Source organism: Bison bison, unplaced genomic scaffold (genome assembly GCF_000754665.1).
Source record: "Bison bison bison isolate TAMUID 2011002044 unplaced genomic scaffold, Bison_UMD1.0 scf7180017864201, whole genome shotgun sequence".
NCBI lineage: Eukaryota > Metazoa > Chordata > Mammalia > Artiodactyla > Bovidae > Bison > Bison bison.
The window spans coordinates 325,170-342,406 of NW_011494773.1; the positions used below are offsets into that span (position 1 = coordinate 325,170).

General features: G+C 41.5%; 1 protein-coding gene across 11 annotated transcripts in view; it reads left to right on the forward strand.

Annotated features, from left to right (window-relative positions):
* The window catches only part of TTLL5 (tubulin tyrosine ligase-like family, member 5), a 317,321-nt gene that overhangs the window by 205,298 nt on the left and 94,786 nt on the right, over window positions 1–17,237 (forward strand). For all 11 annotated transcript variants that reach the window (XM_010844355.1, XM_010844354.1, XM_010844353.1 and 8 more), the window contains one exon: window positions 10,993–11,188. In XM_010844355.1, coding sequence (XP_010842657.1) covers window positions 10,993–11,188 — 196 coding nt within the window. The remainder of the gene's footprint in view (window positions 1–10,992; window positions 11,189–17,237) is intronic.

The following is a 17,237-nucleotide window of genomic DNA, read 5'->3' on the forward strand; positions in this document are numbered from 1 at the left end:
CAACTTTTCACTCTCCTCTTTCATCAAGAGGCTTTTGAGTTCCTCTTCACTTTCTGCCATAAGGGTGGTGTCATCTGCATATCTGAGGTTATTGATATTTCTCCCGGCAATCTTGATTCCAGCTTGTGCTTCTTCCAGCCCAGCATTTCTCATGATGTACTCTGCATAGAAGTTAAATAAGCAGGGTGATAATATACAGCCTCGACGTACTCCTTTTCCTATTTGGAACCAGTCTTTTGTTCCATGTCCAGTTCTAACTGTTGCTTCCTGACCTGCATACAAATTTCTCAAGAGGCAGGTCAGGTGGTTTGGTATTCCCATCTCTTTCAGAATTTTCCACAGTTGATTGTGATCCACACAGTCAAAGGCTTTGGCATAGTCAATAAAGCAGAAATAGATGTTTTTCTGGAACTCTCTTGCTTTTTCCATGATCCAGCGGATGTTGGCAATTTGATCTCCGGTTCCTCTGCCTTTTCTAAAACCAGCTTGAACATTTGGAAGTTCACAGTTCATGTATTGCTGAAGACTGGCTTGGAGAATTTTGAGCATTACTTTACTAGCATGTGAGATGAGTGCAATTGTGTGGTAATTTGAGCATTCTTTGGCATTGCCTTTCCTTGGGATTGGAATGAAAACTGACCTTTTCAAGCCCTGTGGCCACTGCTGAGTTTTCCAAATTTGCTGGCATATTGAGTGCAGCACTTTCACAGTATCATCTTTCAGGATTTGGAACGGCTCAACTGGAATTCTATCACCTCCACTAGCTTTGTTCGTAGTGGTGCTTTCTAAGGCCCACTTGACTTCACATTCCAGGATGTCTGGCTCTAGGTGAGTGATCACATCATTGTGATTATCTTGGTTGTGAAGATCTCTTTTGTACAGTTCTTCTGTGTATTCTTGCCACCTCTCCTTAATATCTTCTGCTTCTGTTAGGTGCATACCATTTCTGTCCTTTTTTGAGCCCATCTTTGCATGAAATGTTCCCTTGGTATCTCTAATTTTCTTGAAGAGACCTGTAGTCTTTCCCATTCTGTTGTTTCCCTCTATTTCTTTGCATTGATCGCTGAAGAAGGCTTTCTTATCTCTCCTTGCTATTCTTTGGAACTCTGCATTCAGATGCTTATATCTTTCCTTTGCTCCTTTGCTTTTCGCTTCTCTTCTTTTCACAGCTATTTGTAAGGCCTCCCCAGACAGCCATTTTGCTTTTTTACATTTCTTTTCCATGGGGATGGTCTTGATCCCTGTCTCCTGTACAATGTCATGAACCTCCATCCATAGTTCGTCAGGCACTCTGTCTATCAGATCTAGTCCCTTAAATCTATTTCTCACTTCCAGATTTCAGTGTTGACCATCTGGTGATGTCCATGTGTAGAGTCTTCTCTTGTGTTGTTGGAAGAGGGTGTTTTCTATGACCAGTGCATTCTCTTGGCAAAACTCTATTAGCCTTTGCCCCGCTTCATTCTGTATTCCAAGGCCAAATTTGCCTGTTACTCCAGGGGTTTCTTGACTTCCTACTTATGCATTCCAGTCCCCTATAATGTAAGGGACACCTTTTTTGGGTGTTAGTTCTAAAAGGTCTTGTAGGTCTTCATAGAACCATTCAGCTTCAGCTTCTTCAGTGTTACTGGTTGGGGCATAGACTTGGATTACTGTGATATTGAATGATTTGCCTTGGAAACAAACAGAGATCATTCTGTCGTTTTTGAGATTGCATCCAGGTACTGCATTTTGGACTCTTTTGTTGACCATGATGGCTATTCCATTTCTTCTAAGGGATTCCTGCCCACAGTGGTAGGTCATCTGAGTTAAATTCACGCATTCCAGTCCATTTGAGTTCGCTGATTCCTAGAATGTCAACATTCACTATTGCCATCTCCTTTTTGACCACTTCCAATTTGCCTTGATTCATGGACCTGACATTCCAGGTTCCTATGCAATATTGCTCTTTACAGCATTGGACCTTGCTTCTCTCACCAGTCACATCCACAACTGGGTATTGTTTTTGCTTTGGCTCCATCCCTTCATTCTTTCTGGAGTTATCTCTCCACTGATCTCCAGTAACATATTGGGTATCTACCGTCCTGGCGAGTTCCTCTTTCAGTATCTTATCATTTTGCCTTTCATACTGTTCATGGGGTTCTCGAGGCAAGAATACTGAAGTGATTTGCCATTCCCTTCTCCAGTGGACCACATTCTGTCAGACCTCTCCACCATGACCTGCCCACACGGCATGGCTTAGTTTCATTGAGTTAGACAAGGCTGTGGTCTGTGTGATTAGATTGACTAGTTTTCTGTGATTATGGTTTCAGTGTGTCTGCCCTCTGATGCCCTCTCGCAACACCTACCATCTTACTTGGGTTTCTCTTACCTTGGACGTGGGGTATCTCTTCACAGCTGCTCCAGCAAAGCATGGCTGCTGCTCCTTACCTTGGACGAGGGGTATCTCCTCACCGCCACCCCTCCTGACCTTGAATGTGGAGTAGCTCCTCTTGGTCCTCCTGCGCCCACACAGCCACCGCTCCTTGGACGTGAGGTTGCTCCTCTTGGCCACTGCCCCTGACCATACAGTATTAATGCTATATATTTCTATCTAAGGACTCTTCCCTGAAATTCAAATTTTGTTTGGTTGTGTTTTCATTACTATTCAGTTTGATGCATTTTCTAGTTTCTCTTGTGATTTCTTCTTTGATCTATAGGTTATTTAAAGTATGCTATTTAATTTCCAAATATTTGGGAATTTTCTAGGTATCATTTTGCTAATTGATTCTTAATTTAATAGCATTCTGGTTAGAGTATACTCTATGTGATTTGATCTTTTCATTTTTATTCAGATTTGTTTTATGACCCAGCGTTTAGGCTGTCTTGTGTATGTTCCCCATGTACTTGAATACACATTCTAAAGTTGTTGGGTTAGTTTTCCATAATTATCAAATAGACTGAATTGATTGAGGGTGTTTTATAAATGTTTAAGTCTAGGTTGGCACTTTGTAATTTTTGTTTCCCTTTCACCACTTTAAAGATAACCAAATATTTCTGGCTGTCATTTTTTAATAAATCATCAAATCATTTGCACTGTTGTTCCCTTGTATGTAAAAATACTACTACCACCAAGCACCTCGCCACCTTGGCTGCTTTTAAGATTTGTTTCAGCAATTTGACTGTGATCTGCCTGGGTATGGGCTTCTTGGTATGTATTCTGCTTGGGGTTTTGTTCAACTCCTTAGGTCTGTAGGTTAATGTTTACCATCAGTTTTGGAAATTCCCAGCCCTAATCTCTTTAAATATTTCTACTGTCCCATCCTCTATCCTCAACTACTGGGATTTCAATTTTGTACATATTAGATATTCTACTGTGTCCAGTCTGCTGTTAAACATTCCAAATGCACTCCTCATCTCTGATTTTATATTTTTTTCATTTCTAGGATTCTTGTTCAGTTCTTTGTTTAATAGATTCCATCTCTCTATTGAAATTCTCCATCTGTTTATAGGTGTTGCCCATCTTTTACCCAATACTCTTGGGTACCCAATAATTTATAACTGTTATTTTGAAGTCCACGTTTGCTAAGTCCAACATTTGTACCGCCTCTCTGTGTCCTTCCACTGACTTTCTCTCACGGGTCATGTTTTCTTGCTTCTACATGCCTTTTATAATGATTAATTGTATGCTGGACATTTTAGGTAAAACCATAGGTGTAAGTAAATAATATTTACACCTCACCCCCCCAAAAAAATGTTCATCTTTTTCTCAGGTTTCCAGTATATGGAAAGGAGGCAGAGGGAGAAGGGGTTAGCCAATTTGATAATTAAGCTGGGTCTAGACTTTGTTGTAACTTTAGATTTGTTTCACCTCTGGCTGCTTTGGGGGGCAGAATGGAATCACCAGTAAGATCTTTTTGTGCAAAGAATTCTGAAAAACTGATATTGACCACTATGAATATGACACCTTCCTAATACTTAAAGACTGTTTTTTGGTGAGATTGGAGTGATGGATACTAACAAATACAGTTTTTTAATATTGTGTAATGAAATATGTTTACATTTGGAAGGTCTGCATAACTCAGTGAACCAGTATTTCTAAAGATTAATGCTGTATATTACAAAAATCTTGTATGGATAAAAAATCCATTCAAAATGCTAGATAGGTCAACAGAGTATGAAAAACTCATTGATTTGGTCTCGGATTTTACATTACTAACTTTTAGACTGTACTACTTGTTGCGTTTTGGTCAAGGTCAAAGAATAATATCCATCATTTCTCTGAAAGGGACTTTAATCAGTCCTTGCACACAGCACCACCCCTCCCAAGCCTTCTGTGTCCCCATGAAGTTGATGGAAGAGTTGATGGGTGGGTACAGACTTATTCTGTGGCTAGGGCTTCTAAAATAACCTGCCACGTCCAGGTGTTACAAGCTTGTCAGAAGTTGAGGTGGTAGATCCCAAAGGGGAGATCTTAGGCCCCATCTTTGACACTTTCCATTCCTCCTCGTCCCAGGGACCATCCGAAGAGCTTGTCACTTCCTGTGGTTATATTCATTTAGCATTTTGTTCCTCAGCATTCTGTTGGTTTTGAAATAAGTATAATTTAGCAGTGTATTCAGCTTACTATTTTCATTAAGGTATAAGTAACTTTCTACTTGCTCAGAAGCAGAGGTCCATCAGAAACTCTTCAATGTTTTCTGGTTTTTTTTTTTACCTTTCGTTTATTTACAAGAGAGGTTATATTCAAGATGCTGAATGCACGAGCTACAATAAAATAGAGAGCTATTTCATTGTTTCTGAAAGTGGAGGGTAGGACTCCCCTTTGGGATCATGAGTTTTAAGGAGCCCCAGAGGCCTCTCCAGTTCACTCTTGCTCTCCCTTGACCACTGTCTAGAATAGAAAAAGGAAGCCATTATATTTACATGGATGGAAACCATGTTAGAAAACTGGGGAGAATGTTAGGACAGAAACAGGCAGTATAAACAGAAAGTCCTCTGTTTGAGATCACCAGTGAAGAGTGGAGGAAGGTAGACTCATGGCTGCTTATAGATCACACGTTCAGCCTCTGAGATGATTGGCTTTGATGTAGGATCGGAAAGTAGGTTTGAGCAAAAAACTGACTACCTGACAGGGTAGATTATATAGGTACCCCCTTCACTATTTTTTTAAAAGTATTTTTTTTTTAATTTATTGGCTGCACTGGGTTTTAGTTTTATAGCATGTGGGATCCAGTTCCCTGACGAGGGATTGAACCCAGTCCCGCTGCATCAGGAGCATGCAGTCCTAGCCACTGGACCACCAGGCAAGTCTCCCACCTTCACTATTTAGTGGATTGAAGAGGAGATGGATCCATCCCTCCCCAAATAACTTGTTTCAGTCTTTAACATAAGGAATTGCAATACAATTATAATAACCCTTTGGATTCACGGTACATCAAGGCTTTCCTTTTTGGTATTAATAACTTGGAGCACTTTTGACCTTACAATGAATACTCATAACTAGATTGTGCTAACTTTGTAACATAGAATCCTCTGGTGGAAAATGATCAAATTTATGTTTCTATATACTATAATACCTCAAAGAACTATAGGGCAGCAGGGAAATGGAATTGTTTAGGAGGGAGAAGAATAATTATAACGGTAGTAGTTGTAGTGGTGATATATTTTTGTAACTCTTCCTGTGTGTCTGTACTTTGACTTGTGTTCACTCTTCAGTCTGCATGATAACCCTATGAAGTGTTGATCGGTACTATTATCATATCCCTATTTTACAGGTGAAAGTTTAAGAATTATAAAGCATAGAGAAGTTGGATGTAAGAAAAGCCAGAGTAGTGTGCCCTGTCTTCTCTTCTTATCCATTTGGTCTTTGTGAATATGACCCAACCCCAGCTGCCCTGGGAGGGATCAAGAATGGGACACACAACATTCCATGCAGAATCACACCAATTTTGCCCTTGAAAATAACCCCCATGGCCAAGGGGGTTCCCCAGCACTATTTGTAATGCCTCTCTGAGCATGTAGCATCCTTATTCTGTCCAGCACCGCTTTGTTTTCTAATTATTCATTTTAATATATTTACTTACTTGGCTGCAGCAGTCTTAGTTGGGACACATAGGATCTTTAATTGGAGCGTGTGAACTCTTAGTTGCAGCATGTGGGATCTATTCCCCTGATCAGGGATTGAACCTGGGCCCCCAGCATTGGGAGTGCAGAGTCTTAGTCACTGGACCGCTAGGGAAGTCCCTGGCCAGCACCGCTTTGGACAGCTTGTGGGAGCTCTTCCCTCATTCGTAGGACTTTTGGCACTTGCAGCGCCTTTCCAGCACTTACTGTGTGCCACGACTACTTTGTTTGAGATTAAAAATTTATAGGCAAAGAGAATGGAGCCTCTGCTGTCCATGAATATCTGTAGATTCCATAGATAGACATTCCACTGTCTGCAGTGGGTGTAGTGTCATGGAAGTGGGTAGATACTCTTTCTTGTGAAGAAGTAGTAAGATTCTTTCCAAAAAGCACCTCCCTCAGTCTTCACATTGTTTCTCATTAGAAGCATCAGTGGCATAGTTTCCCAGCACAAGGCTGACTCTTCCTGGTATTTTTGGGCATTTAGCACCTCTACCTATTAAATGTCAGTAATCCCACAGCCCCACTATCAGGACAGACGAAAGCACGCTTGCCAGCACCCTCAAGAGGGCAGAGGCATCCTTGTACGTGATTGCTCGGGTTTTGCTTGAATGGGGTGGAAGGACCTGGGGAAACGGACTGCGGAATCGCACTGCACAACTGTCGAGTTCCTCCATTTCATCGCTACCCTGTATACTCTTTTGAGACATCATATTATTCTTGGGAAATCATTACACTGAAGGCATATCTTTATGAAGAGGGCAACAGCCTGCTCAGGAGATTTTGCTTTGCTAAAGACCTATGTATTTTACCAGTTTCCTCCGAGTTCCGGATAACCAGCATCCATTTGATGGAACAGATACTAAACCAGTGGGAAAGATACAGCCCTGTTGACCAGAAGTTGGAGGGTGGGACATGTTGCGGGAAGGGCAGTGATGGTGAGAACGTTTAGTCCTGCAGTGCTACGGTGTATTAAAGAAAGGAGGAAAGACAGCCTTCCAAATGACGAGGCTAGTAAAAGAAAGAATGGTTTAGAGAAGTCTGCGGTATTGTTGGCTGTTAGCTACATAGGTAGTCAGGGCAAAATACACCATTGTTCGCTTTGAATCTCTGAATTCGAATCGAATATTCAACAGAGCATTCTCACAGCTAACTCTTTTAACTCTGTTTATCCTACTCTATAAATAACATAAAAGTATAAGGAAGTTATTTATAGGGAATGTATATAATATTATATTTTAGTATTGAGCAAAGAATAACATAAAAAATGAACTTTATAGAGAGTAACAGAATCTCAAAATTTTGGTGGAAGTAGGAAATGTATTTGAGAAACTTGTAGCTGCCATGGAAAGGACTATGTAGATATATAATCTCACTAGGGGCAAACCCAAGTGACAGTGTAGCTGGCATCCTCCGTGGCAGTGATGACAATACGTGCATATTGCAAACCCCGAAGTCTTGTGCTTTGACTGTGAGACACTGAGGTCTGAGTAGCACCCACTGGAATTCAAAGCAAGCAGGTTCCTCATGGCCCTTACCACATGGCCTTACACCGCTGAGCACTCGTGCACGTACCTACTGTTGCACTGCAAAAATTCCTTCCTCTTTGCTAAAAACCTCTACTTACTAAAGAAACTTCTTTTTGTGAGTTGGAGACTGCTTTTGTTATTGATGAGATTAAAAACAGCCTTCACTTTAAAAATTAATCTTGTTGCAGCCTGTCCAATGTGTATGCAGTCGGATGGATAAGCCTTCTCTTATCCAAAGGCCCTCATTTGATCTTCTCTTACTACTGTCCTGCCCCGTGTACATGGACAGACCCTTGCTTCATGTCCATACCCCTGAGACTCTGTCCCTGGTCATCTCCTAATAAGACTCTCTGGTTACAAGAAGACATTAAAGTCAATGTCTGCTAGAAATATTTGTTATTAAGCAGTTTTTGTAATAGTAACAGCACTGGTTCCAGGCATAACCGGCTGTTACCGATTTTTTAAAATATTTTATTTATCTGTTTATTTATCTGGCTGCACCAGGTCTTAGTTGCGGCATGAAGGGTCTTCGATCTTCATTGTGACGTATAGAATCTTAATTGTGGCGTGCCAACTCTTAGTTGTGGCATGTGGGATCTACCTCCCTGACCAGGAATTGAACCCTGGGAGCACGGAGTCTTAGCCACTGGACCACCAGAGAAGACCCTAAAACAGCTTTTAGAAAATAAAACCAATTTAGCTAGCCCATAAGTTGAATTCTGAAATACAATCTATATTGTTATATAAACCCTTTAGTATTGAATCCCTGAGTCTGGACTGCTTCTTGTGGCTAGAACCTTCTGTAACCAGCAGACCAGGAATGGAAGCAGAATCACAACTGATGAATTGTCTGACCTTTGGTCCAATTATCATAAGTGGTAATTTCATTCTAGATTCAAATTCCTGCCTTAATTGGCATGGAGATCTCAGAGTTATTCAGCAGGCAGTTCCTGCAGTATCATGTCTCTTCCCCTGTGTTCATTGGATTGGCTTGCTCCTGCTTTTCATTGTACCTGGATGCCTTGCTCCATTGCCCTCCCTTCCACTCAGAGCTCCCTCAGTTCCCTTCTCTATTTGTTGTATCTTTGTTAGTAAGCTTTTCTCTTCCCTCACTAATGAGAAGAGAGATAGTTGTTTCCTCTAGCCCCTCACTCCTGAACTCTGGAACTCCTGTTTGACTCCCACTCAACACTTTGCTTTGTGAATAACATTAACATTTTATCCATATACTGGAGTTTATATTTATGCACGATCATTGATCTCCACATTTCTCCACATCTCCAGAAGCCCCTTGGGAAAGATTATGTCTAGCAACTGGTACCTTGAGGTAATTCAGGAGGGATCAGGAAGATCAAATGTCAAAAAAAAAAAAAAAAGAAAGAAAGCTAATAATAAGTAAGCTCTGAGCTTTCTGGTGCTGTTCTCCAGGAAGATTAGCCGAAAGTGTGTAATTGTGCAACTGCACTGTGGGAGCCCAACTGTGGGAGGAGGTGTGCAAGGGATGTGACATAGCAGAGGTGAGATCACGCGAGTAGAAAACCTTTCATCCATGGACTTCAGAGTACACTACACAGACTTTCCCTTAACAAGGTGTCTGGAATGTCTTTGAGAGGGGTAGGGAAACCAAAGCAGAGACCCGGATGACCACGCTGAGAGAGAGGAGGTCCCCGGCAAGAGAGGAGTGTGGGCTTCTGGCCTCGGCAGACGACCCACTTTGCTCCCCACACCACTCCCCACCCGCCCAGAGCTCTTCTGGGGTCACCAAGACCCAGACTGTTAATAACCAGGCGGCCGGTAGGTCAGGACTCAGGAAGATGTGTGTCAGCTCACCCCAGTCTTGTTGCATCTCTGCCACTGAAATGACCATTAACACCAAAGGATATTTACAAAGGAAAGAACAACATGATGATTTAAATCACTATGAATAGGTTTCTTGAATTAGGCACTGTTTTATTTCTCTAAGCCCCATTCACCAAGGTTTGGGGATAAGGTAGTTCACCATGAGGCTCTTCATGTTTCTTCTGTGTACAATTTTCTGGTCACTATAATTCTGAAAGGAAAAGAAAAAAAAAATACTAGGTAGTTAAAGAAGGTTCAGAGTTGAATAGCCAAAAGTGCTAAGGAGATGGAAGGATTTACAAATAAGATTGTTCTAAAAATAAATAGAGATCTTAAAAAAAAAAAAAACAACTGTGACAAAATAATACATATAATAAAATTTGCTACTTTTAAGTGTCAGTTCAGTGGCATTTAGTACATTTGTAACGTTGTGCTTCCCTGGTGGCTCAGGTAAAGAGTCCGCCTGCAATGCAGGAGACCCAGTTTCGATCCCTGGGTCGAGACGATCCCCTGGAGAAGGAGATGGCAACGCACTCCAGTATCCTGGCCTGGAGAATAGCATGGAGAGAGGAGACTGGCAGGCTACGATCCATGGGGTAGCGGAGTCAGACAGGACTGAGCGACTAGCACTTCCACACTTTCACTTTTTCACAACGTTGTGCAACCATCACTGCCATCCACCTCCAAAGCTTTGTCATCGTTTATTGCTAAAACACAATACGCATTAAACAATATCTTCCCCATCCCTGTCTCCCCAGCCCCACACAACCACTATTCAACTTTCTGTCTGCATGAATTTGACTGTTGTATGACAGATCATGCAATATTTGTCCTCTTCTGGCTGGCTTATTTCAGCTAGCAGTAATGTCTTAAATGTGTGCAAGCTAAATGTCAGCGTGGCCGGAACCCAAATGAGATGAATTCAGAATAAGAAAAAAATGTGTCTTCTCACACCAGTTATGCTGTCCCATGATATGAGATATTAGCAGATACTTCACAATAGGTGGCTAAGGAAAACCAAGAATCCTGTATCATTCACCCATATGCTTTTGAAGTCGCTGTTAGTATGATTGTGCTTCTGTTGTCACCTTAAAGTAACTAGCCCTCCTGCATTTGAAGCTCTCAAGGCTCCGCTTGGGGGGTCCTTTTGGCCATTAGAAGTGAAGTCGTTCAGTCGTGTCCGACTCTTTGCGACCCCATGGACTGTAGTCTACAAGGCTCCTCTGTCCATGGAATTTTCCAGGCAAGAGTACTGGAGCGGATTGCCATTTTAAAGGGGAGAGAAAATGGCTCTTTAAGTTATTTAACAGTCTGTGCCAAGGCTTAGGACAAGTGCTGCGAATAGAATGGAAAGCAGAGCCACCCACCTTTGTCTTCATAGGGCTGCGGTTTAGTAGGTAAATCAGATTTGTAATTCCAGACTGTGTTCAGTTCTATCAAGGAAAAATAACAGAGGTGTTTCTCTCCTTGCCTTCATTGTGCATATAACCATTCTAAAAAATCTGCTTTCTTTTCTCTTCAGGAGCCTCCAGACAGGTGGCTTTGCCTGGGAGGGAGAGGTAGAGAACAACGCATATAGCAAGGCTACAGGGGTGGCCCCCCAGCACAAGTACCACCCCACAGCAGGCAGCTACCAACTCCATTTTGCCCTACAACAACTAGAACAGCAAAAACTTCAGTCCCGGCAGCTTCTGGACCAGAGTCGAGCTCGGCACCAGGTAATTCAAAATCAGGCTTTTCCATGTGCTAGTATCTTCCTTCTGTTAAAAAAAAAAATTTTTTTTTTCCTTTCATGAGAAGTGTGGAAATAGTCTCTCAAAAGTTTACCAGTGCCACCATAGCTTGAATGGTTGGTTCGTGGGGAAATCTACAAACAAGTCATGTTCTGAAGCCATCCATTGGCTTTGTTGAAAGGTGATGCTGAACCAGTTTTAACATCCTTTCTTTCATTTCAGAGTTTCAGCACAAAAATCTCTTTTGTAATATTTACCCTTTCTGTTGCCTGATCTTATTCAATGATTTCTCAAAGGTTCTAATTCCCAGATACCTAAAAGCCAGCGTTTTAAAATAATTTTTTTGGTCTATAAAAGTGAAAGTGAAGTCGCTCAGTCGTGTCTGACTCTTTGCGACCCCATGGACTGTAACCTACCAGGCTCCTCCATCCACAGGATTTTCCAGGCAAGAGTACTGGAGTGGGTTGCCATTTCCTTCTCCAGGGGATCTTCCCGACCCAGGGATTGAACCCAGGCCTCCTGCATTGCAGACAGACGCTTTACTGTCTGAGCCACCAGGGAAGTTCACAGAGAAAGGATGACTTCACACACAAAAAAATCAGGTCATGAAGACTTAAATTTTTCTTGATGATATGGGATTATCATTAGAATCAGTTACCATGTTTTTCCCTGCTATCATGGGCTACCCTTGTGGCTCAGCTGATAAAGAATCCTCCTACAAAGCAGGAGAGCCTGGTTCAATCCATGGGTTGGGAAGATCCCCTGGATAAGAGAGTAGCTACCCACTCTAGTATTCTGGCCTAAAGAATTCAAGAGTCGGACACGACTGAGTGACTTTCACTTTTCTTCACCACGTTTTTCATGTTCTGCTTGTATGAATCCATACTGGTTCTGTGAGCTTCCCTGAAATTTATGTGAAGAAATATATTGGTTAATCTCTTGTCATTTGCTTTTATAAAAATGTAGTATGTAGTGTACACTAATTTGTGCAAAATTAGTATTCACTCAAAGGTAACATTCCCAAAGGTTTTTTTTTTTCCTTCTAATAAAGCAATTATCATTGTGCTCTCTATTATCTTTTCAACTACCATCCAGGTCCATAGGAATTTTTATTTTTTTCAGTATCATTCATCACTTGAAAATCTTTATCTGTGGTAGTATAATCTGTATATTATATTGTGTTTAGTCACTCAGTCATGTCCAGCTCTTTGCTGGACTGTAGCCCACCAGGCTCCACTGTCCATGGGGATTCTCCAGGCAAGAATACTGGAGCGGGTTGCCATGCCCTCCTCCGGGGGATCTTCGCAACCCAGGAATTGAACCCAGGTCGCCCACATTGCAAGTGGATTCTTTGCTGTCTGAGCCACCAGGGAAGCCTGTATATTATGTTGATTCTTTGTAAGAAATCATAAATGCCGGCATTTGTGAAATCTTTTTTTACTGGAGAAAAATTCTGACTTCTTTTTTTTTTTTTTTTGCTTTTTTCCCCTACTTTTATTCAAATAAATACAAAACCTGTATACAACTTGATTAATCACACCATCTCTCTTTCTCAGACTGGTGCACTTAGATTTTAGACAGGCACTGCTGTGGTCACAGCATGGCTGTGCAGGATTTATTCTCTAATCTGAAATGATCATTTCAGATGCACAGGCCAAGAGCCACTTGTCAAATGAGCCATGGTGGCACCTGTCCATTTGAGATCGACAAACATAAGGATAAATATCTTTTTAGGTATAAAATACATATCTTTATAATGTACCTTTGGATAAATGTAATTGTTTTCTCCCTGTCTTTCCCAGATCAGGCACTTGAAAATGAAAAATTTCAGGAATGGGCAAACCAATTCACTAAAATTCACTGGATTTGATTTCCTAAAAATTCAAACAGTATGGCATTTGCCACTAGAGTTAGTAAGACCAATGATGACAGACATTTTTGATGTGCTAGAGTTGATTCAGAAATGTACAAGTTGGAGAAATTTCATTTCTTGTAAATTAGTTACTCTCTCTGAAATTCTGTCTTTAAGATTAAGTAGTAGCTTAGTTTGAAACTGGTTTAATATCACTTTTATTGGGAAAAAAAGAGAGGCTTGGCCTCTTGTGCCCCACATATTCACTTAAATATTATTTAATGGCTTTGATTACTGATAGTTTGGTTTATAAGGAACTAAATAATTTAGGCAATTACTTCCTCTTATCTAAAACCTGTAGGGTGAATGCAACCTACAATCATAAATGCCGGCATTTGTGAAGTCTTTTTTTACTGGAGAAAAATTCTGACTTCTTATCTGTAAAGCTGGAATACAACATCATCCCACTACCCTCTGTCACGTAGAAATTTCTTTATTTAAGCAGTCTTTGTGGAGGATTTCTCTGGTGGTCCAGCAGTGAAAAACGCACTTTCCATTGTCGGGGATGTGGATTTGATCCCTGGTCAGGGAACTAAGATCCTACCTCCTATGGAGCAACTAAGCCTGCACACCACAACTAGAGAGCCCTGTGCCACAACTAGAGAGCCTAGTCAGCGCAACAAAAGAAGCCTGTGTGATGCAACGAGGACCCACTACAGCCAAAATTAATAAATAAAAATAATATTTGGGATAGCAGAGACATTTAGGCCAGTTTTTGAACTTTTTTTTTTTTTTTCATTTTGGCTGCACTGCCTGGTTTGTTGGGGATCTTAGTTCCCTGATCAGAGATGGTAGTGAAAGCAGGGAGTCTCAAGCACTGGACACCCCACCCACCCAGGGAATTCCCTAGAGCTTTATTCAGGGTCTTAAGAATTCCAGTTGAGGAGACAGATTTGGGTAATACTAAAAGATTATTCCCAGGAAGAGAAAGAGTCAGGGGCTCAAGGCCAATGCCACAGGGTTAGAGTTGTTCTGTGCAACCCTGACACACGGAAGGAAATGTTTGTCCTTAAAGGATAGGTGGTTATGAGTCATTTTAGGGTAAAGGACCAATAAATAAATAGACTGTCACAAGTTATCTTAGAGGATAAGGGTCCCCTAAGCATCCTGAGTTTCTGGAACACTGGGCAGATGTTCTGGATGCCTGTGTTAAGACAAGGAGCGGTTGAGGTTCAAATTCCGTTCCTGCTGAGATGTGCAGAAGCCACACGTCCTCAGTGGCCTCCTGGCTCCATTTTAGAGAATGCTCTTAGCAGCAACTCCATTTTTATTTTTTCCCACAGTATATCTTAGGTGGTTGTTTTTTTTTTTTTTTAATCTGTGTAAATTTCTTAAAACTTTTAAAACTTCTGAACCCCATGCAGTTTGGATTACTTAAGAATGCCAATTTAATCAGATGCTGGATAGTGGAAATATACATAGCCGTATTTCCCTTATTTGAGTAGAATCTAGACAGTTGGTCCCTTTTAATGCTCCCATACCCTGAAATGGTGGATGATTAAAAAAAAAAAAAAAAAGGAGGTGATTGCAGAGCACTGAAAGTTTTGAGGGAAAAGGCAGTTTTGCTGATTTTCACTTTTAGAAACTGCTTCATTTCTAAGTCCTTCTCATTCTTTTGATTAGCTTCCAGCAACTCACATTCCTTTGAAAACTCAGAGTACTGCTATTCTTGTGTGGATTTTCTTTTTTTTCACTGAGGATTATACTGACCTAGTTTCACTGAACTATGAAGTATATGGAAAATATGTTTTTTAGAATCTGTCAGAATACCTGTTTTAGGGAGAAGTCAGAACTCCCAAGAAGGGAGTTAATCTCGTGTCTCCTGGAGAGGGAACAGAACATCATTTATCATAATTTTATATATGTTTATAACATCATTTTATTTTTCCCCCCTGTTCTTCTAATCCACAGTTGATTTAGGTAAAAATGAGTAGGGGTGAAGTTTGGGACTGTGGGAGAGAGTGAAAGAAACTACATTCTATTAGCTTGAAGAGTTTATAACTACTAAAATAGCAAATAAGTTATTAAATGTTATAACATGAAGATATTTAGTAACTTAGAGCACTTTATTTCAGAGGATTTTTAGAAATACTCCACAGAAAGAGCAAAGCCCTATTAGATTTTTAAGCCTCTACTTTTAGCTCAGCTTTTGATTATACCTTTATAAATTACAACCAAATGATTGCCTGAAACAGGGTTTGCCTTCTCTGTGTGGCCTATATGTCTGTCCTTGGGTTACCCCTTTAGATAGAGATGATTTCTCTGATGAACTTCTTATGCTTTGGATTCAAGTTGCTAAAGTGTAGACAGCCATTGATATAAGTAACAGTTTGGTTAATTGCCTGTTTGAGAGCTGCTGCTGCTGCTGCTGCTGCTGCTGCTAAGTTGCTTCAGTCGTGTCTGACTCTGTGCGACCCATAGATGGCAGCCCACCAGGCTCCCCCGTCCCTGGGATTCTCCAGGAAAGACCACTGGATTGGGTTGCCATTTCCTGCTCCTGTTTGAGAGCAGTGGATAGAATTGAAATCTGATTTACCTAGTACTCATTCACAAGAGAAACATGTTTATGGACTAGGACATTAAAAGGGACCTTATACAGTATTGTGGGGCTTCCTTGGTGGCTCAGACAATAAAGAATCTGCCTCCAGTGCAGGAGACCCTGGTTCGATCCCTGGGTAAGGAAGATGCCCTGGAGAATGGAATGGCAACCCACTCCAGTATTCTGGCCTGGAGAATTCCATGGACACAGCAGCCTGGCAGGCTACAGTCCATGGCGTCTCAAAGAGTTTGTCACGACTGAGTGACTAATACATACACATACTATATTGTATTCTAGTCTACTGTTATACATGGACCGTGTCTTTCATAGTGATCTCCTAAAAATATTGTTGGAAAAGCATGCAGCCTTTCTTGCATTGCATTCAAAGGAAGTTGTCTATCCCTTTTGCACTTAGCTTTTTGAAGCTTTCAGGAAGGAAAACTGATTCAGGATATGAGTTTGGAAATGGGCATCTCTAACCATTCATGCAGTGTAAGCTTTGATCCTCATCTCTGTCTAGAATTTCAATCAGAAGTCTAGAAGTTGCCATGTTACTGACTCACTCATACAAAAGACTGGTCCTATAATATGGACCTGGGAGAGGAAACTCACCTGGAGCCATTGGCAGAGGCTTCCAGGGCCAGAGGCACAAGGAAATAGGTATGATCCGGTCATTTGATAGAGAACATGATAAACAAAACAAGATAAAATTGAAACTGTGAGCAGTTTATAAAAACATGGTTCTAAATCAGAGCAGAGGTCAGCAAGCTTTTCCTGTAAATGGCCATAAAGTAAATATTTTAGGCCCTGCAAGCTGTACATAGGGTCTGTGGTAACTACTCAGCTCTGCCAAGGAAAATAGCCATAGACCATGTAAATGAATGAGTATGGCTGTTTTCCACTAAAACTTTCTTTACAAAAACAGATGGCAGGGGGCTTCCCTGGTAGCTCAGTGGTAAAGACTCCATCTGCCAGTGCAGGAGACACAGGTTCCCTCTCTGACCCGGGAAGAGGGCTCATGCTGCAGAACTAACTAAGCCCGTGCACCACAACTGCTGAGCCTGTGTTCTAGAGCCCAGGAGTCACAACTACTGAGCCCATGTGCCACAACTGCTAACGCCCGTGTGCTCTAGAGCCCTGCTCCACAGCAAGAGAAGCCACCACAGTAAGCCTGCACACCGCAACTAGGGGGTAGCTCGTGTGCAGCCACAAAGACCTAGCACAGCCAAAACAGAATGAATAAATAAACAAATAAAACAGTTTTAAAAATGAAAAACATGGCAGGCTGGATTTGGCCTGCAAGCCCTGGTTTGCAAACCCTTGGTTTTGAGCACCAGAACTCCTTGAAGGGTCTGTTAAAACATCAGTTGCTTCTCTGACACCATTTCTGATTCAGTAGGTTTGGGATCAGTTCAGTTCAGTTCAGTCACTCAGTCGTGTCCAACTCTTTGCGACCCCATGAACCGCAGCACACCAGGCCTCCCTGTCCATCACCAACTCCTGGAGTCCACCCAAACCCATGTCCATTGAGTCGGTGATGCCATCCAACCATCTCATCCTCTGTCATCCCCTTCTCTTCCTGC